General features: G+C 40.5%; 1 protein-coding gene across 1 annotated transcript in view; it reads right to left on the bottom strand.

Moving 5' to 3' along the window:
- pla2r1 (phospholipase A2 receptor 1) overlaps positions 1–9,246 on the bottom strand; it is a 31,765-nt gene extending 22,519 nt beyond the window's left edge. The window contains exons 1-9 of the mRNA XM_075485147.1: positions 8,966–9,246; positions 6,610–6,990; positions 6,339–6,512; positions 4,800–4,964; positions 4,465–4,578; positions 3,914–4,063; positions 2,347–2,541; positions 2,063–2,226; positions 1,467–1,577 (exon numbers count right to left, since the gene is read on the bottom strand). Coding sequence (XP_075341262.1) covers positions 1,467–1,577; positions 2,063–2,226; positions 2,347–2,541; positions 3,914–4,063; positions 4,465–4,578; positions 4,800–4,964; positions 6,339–6,512; positions 6,610–6,990; positions 8,966–9,110 — 1,599 coding nt within the window. The 5' untranslated portion in view covers positions 9,111–9,246. The remainder of the gene's footprint in view (positions 1–1,466; positions 1,578–2,062; positions 2,227–2,346; positions 2,542–3,913; positions 4,064–4,464; positions 4,579–4,799; positions 4,965–6,338; positions 6,513–6,609; positions 6,991–8,965) is intronic.
- Positions 9,247–12,403: the final 3,157 nt, after the last annotated feature.

The following is a 12,403-nucleotide window of genomic DNA, read 5'->3' as shown; positions in this document are numbered from 1 at the left end:
GTATCAATCAAAGTGTGTCTGAAGCTCCGACAGCAAGGGAAGATTGAAGAGCATTTTTGTCACATTATTTTTTTTTTTATTCAAATCTAAATTCTGTACGTAATTTTTCTGATATAGTTTTTCTTTAAGTGCCAGTTCTTCATGTTATCTTCATATTAACATTTAACGTGTTGTTTCTACTGTTCAATGAAACGCAGAAAATAGACTTTTCAAACTTGCAATCCAAAATGCCAAATCTCTAGCTCTGCTGAATAAATGTTGGTATTTCTCATAGTAAAATATCTTAGAAGTCCCCATTTTGGCCTCCGTTTGAAAACAAAGGTTTCATATTTATACCGCTCTTGAAATTTCAACAAGGTCCTATTCTAATCTGCAGTAAAGGGCTTATTCTACGTTCTGGTGTATTTCTGTGCAATATATGCAGGTCTGTGTTTATATAGACATGTGAATGCATGCTGTGGAAAGCGTGTTTTGACAAATGGTGTGAATTTTACCCCTTCACCCCTATACCCCCTCTAATCCCAAGCTCCTTATGGGGTCCAGATGCCTAAACTCACATCTGCCTTTAGATAGAATTCAAAGCTTTCTCTAATGCTGGACTATAAAATGCTTTTGTATTGCTGATGGATTCATTTTAAGAGCAAAACCAGGCAAAAGGAAACTTTTTTTTTTACTTGCATGAATGTACTTGCATAAATTACATGCGTACTTTAGTGGAAAGCATAGCTTAGCTTGCTAAAACCCTGGCAGGAATCATGCGAAGCTGCTTGAGCATGTCGGTTGATATTGTGCCCTTAGGGTCATTTTTTATGTTGTATTCCAGGGTACAAAGTAGCCCGATGACTCAGGAGTCTGATATTCTGGTAAGCAGAGTCAGAGAGCAACATGAATGCCAGACAATACGTCAGTGGTGGAGTGAATCAGCTCATTGTGCTTCTGAAAGGGTAACTTGCTCTGAAGTTGAACTGCAGCAGGCGTGTGGTTCCGTCTGGTGCAAGCCCTGATCTCAACAGTGCTTTTGTTACACTGCACAGCACATAAGCTGCCTAACAAACTCGGGAAAAAAACTCAAAACAGGGATACATTTCCAAAAGTATTAGTTGTTGAAAGCTTTAAAACAGATTTCCTTGAAAAATCATTGAGCTATGTGACAACATGAGTCCTTTACGTACAGATAGCTAAAGACACAATCAGTGTTTAAAGAAAATCAATATCAAGCAATGGGAAGCTAAACTTCTTCTGACTGTAGATATTATCTTTTGCTTTTTTCTAACTAGAATTGTGCCACCTTGTGGGGGAAACTTTAATACAGGGCTCCACAGTTTAAGATTAAATGTTGTTCAGCCGTGTAATGTAACATGTTAACACAATCACTGATATGAACTCAGGTTAAATACTGTTCGAAATGACACATCAGCAGGTGAGCACGTACTGACATGTACGTTCTTGTGCATTTTTGATCCTACCTCAGGACATCCTTCGTCCCACGTTCCGCCGTGCTGAACAGGACTCTGGCTTTCTCTTCTGCACACAGCAGGCAGTCGCTCATCGCATGAGGCCAAAAGCCAGTTACCTTTCTGTGACAGAGGTTAGCAGTTTACGCTCACATGGACTGCAAACACTCGATGCATGCTTACATTAGAAATGGACGCAGATAAATAACAAAACAGCTGACTGACTAAATGATTTGGCAGCAATATTTGCAGATAATTTATAACCGCTCTTATTCATCATAATCTACATTAATGAAATGCATTCATTAAATTTAAGTATTATTCAGCAACTCAAATGAGAGAAATTGTGCCTTTACCTGCCGGAAATTAAATTAAAATGAAAAACAAATGAAACATTCAAAGTAGCAGTTTTTCATTTTGAGTGTCAGAAAAACAGGAAACTTTCCTTTGTTTTTTCAAAGAAAAGAAAATTAAGTCGATTAATCAGGAAAGTAATAGGTCTTTTAAGTACAAACAAAAAGGGAAAATATCAATTGCTGCTGTTCTAAATGGGACAAAAAAATATTCTTTATTTTTCTAAATAAAATAAGTATTACAGGGTTTCCCACCTCCCTGTTAACTTTGGCACAGAGTGCGACATCCGTCAGGTTGTGAACAGGGTGATACTGGTGCCAGAGAGTTAGAGTTACTGGTGAGCCATCGGACCACTCGACTGCTGGCGACAACGCCTGTTTCCGAAGACCAATCCAGACCTCCGTACTCTCTCCAGAAACTGAGAACATGAAAACACACCACAGCAGTCAGACACAAACAATTAAACAAAAACAAACTTTGTGCGATTTATGGAAAACACAACATCCCGAATTATCCTGCGTTGCATGCAGATCCTTACAATTAGCCAGGAGGATGAGCAGCATTTCCACTTCCGACAAAGAGTGAAGGCTGGTGAGGTTTGCCCCCTTGGAGCCACAAGCCTGGGAAGACTTCTCCCAGCTTCCAGCTTCCGTTTGTGTCAGCACACGGTAGCAGAAACCATTATGAGGCCACCAGCCATCAGCACACTCAGTATGGATATACTGCCAATTCTCTGTCAAAGGAAGAACCAGGAGAGGAGAGAAGTGAAGTGAAAAAAAAAAACTGATCAGAACAAGACTGGCTTGCAGGAACATGCTGTCTCAGAGTGATGCAGAAAAACTGCTCCATGCATTTTACACTTCAAGATTGGACTACTGTAATTCTTTATTATTGGGCTGTCCCACAAACTAACAGGAGAGATCATATTTCTCCAGTTTTAGCTTCTCTTCATTGGCTCCCTGTTAAATTCAATAGAATTTGAAATCCTCCTCCTCACATATAAAGCTCTTAATGACCAAGCTCCGTCATATAGATATTTTTCCAACAGAGCACTTTGCTCCCAAACTGCAGGTTTACTTGAGGTTCCCAGAGTTTCTAAAAGTAGAATGGGAGGCAGAGCCTTCAGTTATCAGGCCCCTCTATTGTGGAACCAGTTGCAAGTATATGTCCAGGAAGCAGACACCCTCTCTAACTTTAAGATCAGGCTTATACTTTCCTTTTTGACAAAGCTTATAGTTAGGGATGGTTCAGGTGATCCTGAAACATCCCATAGTTAAGCTGCTATAGGCTTAGACTGCTGGGGGGCCTCATCTGTCACACCTTTCCTCACTTTATCCTCTTTTTTCCCCCATTCAATTTTCCATATGACGTTATGTACATTTGGCGTTATTGTTGTCATTAACTCGTGTTTCCCTGTCTCAGCAGGTATTCTTTGAATGGTGTTACGGTATTTGTTGTCCCCTCTTTTCTGTCTTCTCAAACCCCAGCTGGTCGAGGCGGATGGCCACCCTTCCTGAGTCTGGTTCTGCCAGAGGTTTCTTCCCGTTAAAAGGGAGTCGTTTCTCTCCACAGTCGCCTCAGGCACGCTCAAGATGGGAGATTGGACCGAAGAGAAGTTTCAGTGCAATCTGTCGGTTTCCTTAGCTAGGAAATTGTTTTTGAATTGGCTCTGTGTGTATGAATCGGACTCATCTTTAATCGAATTAATTGGACATGATTGGATTATGATTACAATGAATTGGACTCTAATTGGCTTGAATTGGACTGTATTAGTGAAGTGTATTGTGATTCGGCGCTATAGAAATAAAACTGAATTGAATTGAACTGAACTGAAGACAGACTAGAATAACACAAACTCACAGCAGACATTGTTTTGGTCTAGTCGCCAACAGTGCAAAAGAGAGGAAGGTCAGAAGTTCACTCCCCAGGTGCAGCGCAGCTGCTGACACCAAGAGCAACAAGACCTAAGAAAGCTTCTCGTAAATTTCGCACTTGGATTCCTAAGTCATACCTGCCAAAACAGTGTGAAACACCTCTGGAAAAGCAGGGAAGCAGCCCGTATGCTCGGCGTTAATTACATGAATGTGTCTGTTATGTGCGCTCACCTAGCGGCTCGGCTTTGCGCGTGTCATTAGTCGTCTTCTTGCAGATGTAGGGCAGAGCAGACTCACAGGAGAGACTATGCCAGTGGCCTTCATATGCTGAGTTGTACACTCCACACTGTCTGTTGTCCTGTAGTGGGCTGGCAGGCAGAGCTGATGGGAATAGGAACAGTTACAGGACATTAACTTACAGCACAACATCATTTTCTCATTGTTAAGGACAAGCCCTAAACATCTGACAATATCAAACCTTAAATAAAACGGTTCCTTATCCTCGTACCTACTAATATGCATGCACAAAAAAAAAACAACTGTGTAGTGGTTCAGGGAGTTTGCCTCCGCTGATTAGTATGTAAATCAATGCAGTGATGTAATACTTTCCCACAAATACATTATTTGTTCAATACTGTTTAGCACAAACAAAACAAGCTTCTGCAAGCCTGAGCTGTTTCTACGCTCTCGATTTTTTTCTGTTGAGTGTGGAGCATAAAGGAAATGTGCAACTGTGGAGCTGTGGATGGGCACTGTTCAGAGATCAGTCCAATACTTAGTACCTGTGGTGAAATTCACCAGTGACAGAGGTGCTCCGTCAGACCACTGCCACCCATTTCCGTCCTTAAGGTGGTTCAGCCCGATCCATACCATCGCTCCAACACTTGACAGTCGATCTACCCCAAAATACAAAAAAAGATTAAGTAGGAGTTTTCAAAAGAGTTGTAATTAACAAATTGCAATTAACAAAATCAAAGAGCAACACATCAAATGACCTTAAGTAAGGTGCAGGTATGAAAAAATACAGGCATAAGGCTCTCGCACTACTTTAGAGTGGTTTTGATGTCGAGTTTGAAGATCTGTGGCTTCTGTGAGTGTTTTTCCCTCAGATACCTACCTCTGATGTACCTGTGCTCTGCCAGGCTGGTGATGCTGAGCAGGTCTCCACCTTGAGCATGGCAAGTTGACATTGCCTGACCCCAGGTCAGGATGGTGTACAGGTTGAACTGATAACATGCCCGCAGCTCTTGGTTTGACTCCCAGAAGTGCTCGCAACCGGAATCTATGAATAAAGCAGTGACAAAATAAGGTAGGGGAAAAAAAAACAGGTGCGAGGATGTGTTAGGAGCATACATATCATGGGTTGGCGTAAACATAAGCTTAGTTTTAGTTTGTCACTAAGACAAAGTGACACTAAGTGACAAAAGACAGATATTTCAGTTATACACTATATCACCAGAAAAAAAAAGGATTATACAAACTGCTTAAAGAAGGTAATTCAACTCAAGAGTGTGGCAAAAGATGTTGATTGTTTCCGGTCAGCTGTGTCTAAAATTTGGGGCCAGTACCAGCAAAATGGGAAGGTTGTAAAAGGGAAACCTGTACCACAAACCACACCATTTGTTGTGTCAGGAGAGAAAACTCAAAGCAATATGCCTGAAGATAGAAAATGAACAACGAATGAAATGAAAAACAAGTGGACAGAAACAGGAGTCAGTGTTTGTGACTGAACTGCCAGAAACCAGCTGAAGGAAATGGGATTTCCATTTAGCAAAGCCAAAAGTAAACCATCACTAACACCTAAACAGAAGGAAACAATGTTACAGTGGGGCTAAAGAAAAGCACCCGTGGACTGTGGATGATTGGATGATAGTGATATTCAGTGATGACTCGCCAACCTGAATTGGACAAGGAGATGATGCTGGAACTTCAGTTTGGTGCAGGTTAAATGAAACATATAAAGATGGCTGCCTGAAGAAAACAAGCACATTTCAACTATCACTGATGATATGAGGTTGTCTGTCAGGGGTTTATGAACCAGAGGTTCATAAAAGGTAAAAAGACTATACTACTTTTTTAGACTAGCTCACCACTCAAATCGTTTTTACTGCACTCATACAGTACTTCATAGTCTGTTCAGTATTACAGGGTATGCAGAGCTTTGTTTGTTCTGTATTATACACATTCACACACTGATGGACGCATCAGAGGCAAACTGAGGTCCAGTGTCTTGCCCAAGGACACTTGGACACATGCTGGGGATCAAACCATCCACATTTCAACAGGCAGACAACCACTCTCCGTCACAGCCACCCCTAAAATATATGCATTGTGTATATTTATCAGCTGAATGTGCATCTTTCATTCTGAAAGAAACCATTATCAGAAAATCTGTAAAGTAAGTACACCAAGAAATATCCCCACGTTTGATCCTGCACACCTTTTCCTTATAAATGTTAAAACTGAGCGCACATGCCAGATAACCCAGCCTCCCAAAAATGCCTACGCAAAGTACAACAACTAACACCTCCTGTCACCTATTGTCCAATCAACAATGGTGAATCCTGCTTCAGAGAAGAAGAGGAACTTCCCTGCACAAGAAATCAAAGTACTGATCACAGCGAGGAAGCCAAAAACATCAGGCTGTCCACCTCACCTTTCACGGGACAGAAGCCCCATCTTTCAGCCAGATCATAGCGAGTGGTGGTAGAACACCAATGAAGATGGTCCTCACGCCCCTCAGTTGTGCACTCAGCGTACCACTTATTGTTGTAATTAAAGGGGAAAGCACAGGGCATTCCGTGCGCATTTCCCAACAAAGTGTGAATATCTGTAAATTGAACCAAAACAGCATGATTGTTGATCATTTCAAATCTCACCAATGACATCTCACATTTATAATAAAGACAAGCAAGTTAGGTGCTTACTTTCATATGGATATGAACAGGGGCCCTCTCCTGGAGTGTTGTACCTTTTCCACTCATGGTAAATGTTTTTCTTTACCACCACCAAGCGTCCAGACACAGTCACCTTCCACTGGGACGCCCCATACAGCATGTTTCCACGGCAGCGCCACCACAGCACAGGGTAGGCCATGTCGCACTCAAACATGCCCAGAGGCTGAGTCGTGTCCGAAATGTTGAGGCCCAGGCACATGCTGGTGCCCAAATTGAAGAGGCGATGTTGAGAGACCCACTTCCACAGCATGCGGCTTGTGGGACTCTTGCAGTCCTCCAGCACCAGGTTGGAGCGATCCACAGTGATGCAGCGTTTGAGGTGAACACTCTCCAGGATAAACACACCCTTTCCTGACAAGAAAAACATGAAAAAAAGTGGGAAATGTGAGATTTTCAGACATGGAGCGATGGAGCGGACGGAGTGGGATGAGTACAAAAGGGGTGTGAGACATCCTGGACTAGAAGAGAACTTGATATAAATGTGTGCCGTAGACAGAGGAGGATGAATGGATTTGTGCAGTTTGAGATCTAAGGACAGATGACGACAAGGCACGGAATGTCCTCAACTAAATATTCTAGCCCTTTTCAGATGTTTCTTCACTAAAAGTCAAAATTATTCAATTAACACGAAGGCTTGTGCAACTGGACTTCATGCTGACTGTTTAAAAGACGGTGATGAAAATCACTGAAGAAATTTTTCCTTCATATCATGACTGCATACTTAGGAAGGAAAACAAGATTGTACGTTTCCAGGTCTAATTCAATGTTTGCTTTGTTTGTGTTGCGTTTTAGGCTCTTGAAAAGATTGTTTTGAAAAGGCGTGCACGTTCACCACAAGAGGGATTCAAATGTCTGTGTGACCACAAGTGTTGTATGTGGGGATGTATTTTCAGTGTCCGGATATCCTTATTCTGTGTCAAGAATGAACTACACCAAAATATGAACAAACATTCAGCATTTAGCTGTGTCCAGTACAACGGATTTAACTATTGTCTCCTATTCAATACAGAATATAAAGCACAGAAAATGAGCACAGAATATGCAAAGCTGAATGTTTGACATTATTCCCAGACTGTTTAGGAACAGTCTAGGTTTCTTTTCCAAAAGAAACATTACAAAGTTGTAAACAAAAACAGTTAAACCCAATGTTTAACAGAGAAATGTTGAAATAATGACATTTTATTCTAAATTAAACACGGTAGCTAATTCTGTATATGACGCCTGCTACGTGTTTAAAAAAGTGTTAAACGCTGTGCTAAACTGACTCTGACTGATTCCAACAGCAGTCTGTAAGTGTTTGAGAACCAAGAAGCTCAGCTGCTGCGATTCTTAAAGAAAACAGTTTCCAATTTTAGTTTGAGCAGCAGAAATAGTTTTCATTTCATCATGCACCAAACATTTTCTATGGGTGATAAGTCTGGAGGGCAGGCATGCAGGTCAGCACGTGGATTCTTTCACGACAGAGACATGTCGCTGAAGTTTTTTGAAGACTATTTTGCCTGACAGTGTCTTCCAAAAATGAGCAAGGCCTTCTCTGTGAATGACATCTGGATGATGGCACTCATTGCTCTGCCTTTCAGGTCTCTTAGCAGATGTGCAAGTTACCTGGGACATGGATGCTAGATTACAAGTAAGAGCTTCATTACCTCTGTTTCTTCCTTGTATCGCAAAGCTTTAACTTGGATATGTTAAAGTTTTTGGAGGTATTTGTGAGTTCATTCAGTGACAGGGGCCTAAAAAGGGTCTCGAGATCACAGGCATTCAGTATTAGTTTCCAGCCATCTTCCATAAGGACAGAGGTTTATCTGGATTTTCAGTATATTTTGATCATTTTATGTACTGTCGATAATGACATTTTTTTAATTCTCTATTTGTTAACATAGCTAGACTCAAAGTGTTCTAATGTTAGCATTCAATGACAAATGAATCAATCCGACCACATATTTTCTTCCTCAAAATTAACTTAAAAAGCTGCTGATACTTATTGCAAGCTGCTTTATCACAGATAACGTGATAAGGGGGAAAAAAAAAAAAAAAAAAAAAAACTTGGTAATATGAGCCTGGTGCTGCAGTGGGGTTTAGACTGTGATCCAGTGGCCACTACAGTAAAGAGTCTTCAGAAAACTTGTAGTTCAGTCATCACGAGGCAGCTCAGAACGGTGCAAACATCAATCTTCATCTCCTCTACAAACTGTAGCCTACAGTGCTGTTAGGAGATGAGCTGCAATGTTAAAGCTCAGAAAGGCGCTGTGGACTCAATGTGAAGCGCTCCCTGCAACATTCAAAGAAGCACGACCGGTCAGCAGCCACATGAGTGATAACTTACTGTAAAACTCCAAGAGCTGGTTTTCGTGCAGGACCTCATCGTCCTCCCCGGTGGCACACACGCAGCTTTTCGCCAACAACACAGTTACGCAAATAAGCGCCACAACAGCCACGGAGTCGATGCGACGATGCCAGTGCGTTAACATTTCGACAGCAGAATACAGTGTTGAAGAGCAAGGGTCCGCACATTCCGAGGCTCCCGGTCAGAAAGAGAGGGTATTTTTGGGCTCGTTGTTTTCCCCTCAAAGAAAACTTTGGCCGAGTTGAGTTTTTCAGCGGGGAACCAGCGACGTCACGTCTGACGGAGGAGCTGCTGCTGTCCGGTCTCAGAGCTGCATTCCTGCCGCTCCGCACTGTTTCCACTGGGGCACAGCCAGTAAACTTAATTTCTACTTTAACCTAAGGGCTTCAGAAAATACAAAACAAACAGCAAAATGATAGATAGATAGATAGATAGATAGATAGATAGATAGATAGATAGATAGATAGATAGATAGATGTTTTCTTTTACATAAAAGAGAGGGAACTTTCTCAGTCCCCAGGAGGCACATGGGAGAATCGTCTGGGTTCTTTAACAGACCCTTCTGGGAGCAGGAGAGAACCCACCGACCTTCTGAGAACGTGGGTTCTCTCACATTCCCAGAGGTTTCATTTAAAAACAAGGCTTTCGAGCATGTTTTCTGAAGGCTCTCTGAGGTTTGTATCCAACAACCTCTTGGAAAAACATTACTGAAAAGTTTCCTCAGCGTCCTCACAAGGTTCCATTAAATAACTCTTAGATGATGTACCCAAAACAATCATTTACTCGAGTGGCTGACAATACAAAGTAATCTTAAGTAGAATAAATGGAAAAACAAATGACATACTTTACGCACTAGGTAAAAATCATTCAGATAACTTCAACTCCAACTTGAAAAAATATATAAAATGATACTATTTTAGTTTCAGCTAAAATAATACAACGGTAAACAAATTCTGTATTGAGCTCTTTATACAGCTATATTCATATTAATGCACTAGGCAGTTTTAATCAGTTTACACTTTAGTGTGAGATATTTGTAATTCATTACTGACAGTAAAATAATTCGGATTATTTGGGGGAAACTACTTAAAAATATCCATAATCTAAATTTTCTTATCCTAGAATGTCAGTTTTACTTGTCACATTGTTATTTTGCCCACCCCTTGTCAAACATTCCCCTGGATATTCAGTTGAAACATGTTTAGTGTTAAAAAGGATTACCATAAACTTAATTTACACCCCTGTCATTGACATGTGAGGCATGCATGGTTTTGGTGCCTTATATACCTAAATATATATATACATGTGTATGTATGTATATATGACATGACATATATACATATATATATATATAAATGTATTTATATATGACATGACATATATACATACATATATATATGTATGTATATATGACATGACATATATCAAAGGGATGCAATGGATGGATGCCTCTGATATTCAAAACCCAAACAAAACTACAGATGATGGCTGTATCTATATATGTTGTGCAGACCCACATATTACCCAACCCACTGACATGAGAGCACTGGCATTACCCAAAACTAATATTTGTTCATTTGAATAAACCCAACTTTTTAAGGAAAATATGACATTAGAAGACCATATAAATCAGTGACTCTTTGATGGAGTTTGGCACAAAGTGGTGAGCAACAACCCATCTTTGTTTGGAAAGACCAAAGGTCAGAACTTATCGGCGCTGAACAATATGGGTCAAAACAGTTGCTCTTATCATTGTGTATTATATCCCCCCCAAGAAAAGCACATCCTGTCTCCTGTCCCACAGTAGCTCTTCTTCTATGGTGCTTTGGCAGTTTTTTTTTCTTTTTTCCTGGCTCTATACAACCCACGATCCTGTCATTAAATCCCATCAGAAATATTCCTCCTCAGGTAAGTCACCAAGTTAAATCAGTGTTTTTCCGCACAAAAGTTTGAACTAATGTCTCAGTGTGGCTGAAAACCTTCTTTGTGGTATGTGTGTGTGTGAGATCTGCCTTTTGGAAGAGTTATGGAAGAGTTATATGGCTGTTATATGTGCATTGTTGTGTATAGTGCCTTGTGTATATGTTTATATGTGTATATGTGCCTTGTGTATATGCTACTGGACACCTTAATTTCCTTCGGGATTAATAAATGGTACTCTCTACTCTACTCTATATTTTATGTGTAATACAAATCGTTTATGTAAATGTTAATGTAATTATGTGCTTTAAAGTTTAAACTCATCTAAACTATGCCACCTGCATATCATCACTTATCAAAATACAAATTTTTCAGAGTATATTTACAAAACTGCAGCCTATGATTGGGAATCTGTGTGGCCACTCATGTTGTCTACATTGTAACACTTCCTACCGGTGCGAGTGGCGGCAATGGACGTGAGTCATGGGATGTGCTGCAGCAGAAGGCCGCTTGTTTGTTTTCTGCTTAAGCCTTTGGAGGAGGCTTCTTTTATACCCAATGTCGACACTCTCACCTGATACCAGTTAACCCGCTGATGGTAGAATCTTTCAGAATGCTGTTAGCAGTATTTTCTATGAACTTTTCTGTCCTCACCCTTGTGTAGCTTGCTTCAAAGTCTATATTACTTGAATCTTTCTGAATACAGTAAGTTGTTGAGTGAAATCACTGAAAAAAATATCTTAAAGTTTAACTAAGTACAGATCTGGCTTTTTGTTAAAAAAAATTCTTTTTTTTAAATCCCTGGAAATGGCTCCTTTTTTTCTTTTTCTTTCAGATTTTACTCCTAAATCCTTAAAACATAAAAAAAAAAAAAAAGGCCCCGGGAAGATGGAAAATTGCAGGACCAACCTCATCTGGTACAATTTTCTTTACAATCTTTCTGTTCATCTCACAAGGTTCTGTCCTGGGACCAATTCCAATTTCGCTGTACATGCTCCCCTTGGGGAGGATTATACAACAGTTTGCTGATGTCTCTTATCATCTGTTTGGGGACGACATCCAATTATATTGTTCTTTTAAGATATCTGAGACCCATAAATTAAGCTCCCTGACCAACTGTTTATCACAAATAAAACAATGGTTGAGTGATAATTGTTTAAAGTTAAACTCAAACAAAACTGAGACCCTCCTCATTGCCCCAGATAGTGATATTCCTGCCATCAAACAGCACTTAGGCAGCCTCAGCCAGACATCCAAAACTAGCCTGAGAAATTTAGGAGTCATTTTGAATGAAGCCATGTCTCTAGAATATCCCACAAAACAGGTCCTAAAGACCTGCTTTTTCCAGCTGCGTAACATCTCCAGCTAAGAACTTTTGGTTTTAACATTCAGAGTTTTGCATGGACAGGCCCCTCCCTATACTTGTGATTAGATCCAGCCTTATAATTCAGCTCGTAGCTTGAGATCCTCTGAGCAATATCTATTGATGGTCCCTCG

The sequence above is a fragment of the Odontesthes bonariensis genome, chromosome 1 (assembly GCF_027942865.1).
Source record: "Odontesthes bonariensis isolate fOdoBon6 chromosome 1, fOdoBon6.hap1, whole genome shotgun sequence".
In the NCBI taxonomy this organism is placed as follows: Eukaryota; Metazoa; Chordata; class Actinopteri; order Atheriniformes; family Atherinopsidae; genus Odontesthes; species Odontesthes bonariensis.
Note: the sequence above shows the minus strand (reverse complement) of the source record. Positions and strands in the feature narration are given on the sequence as shown.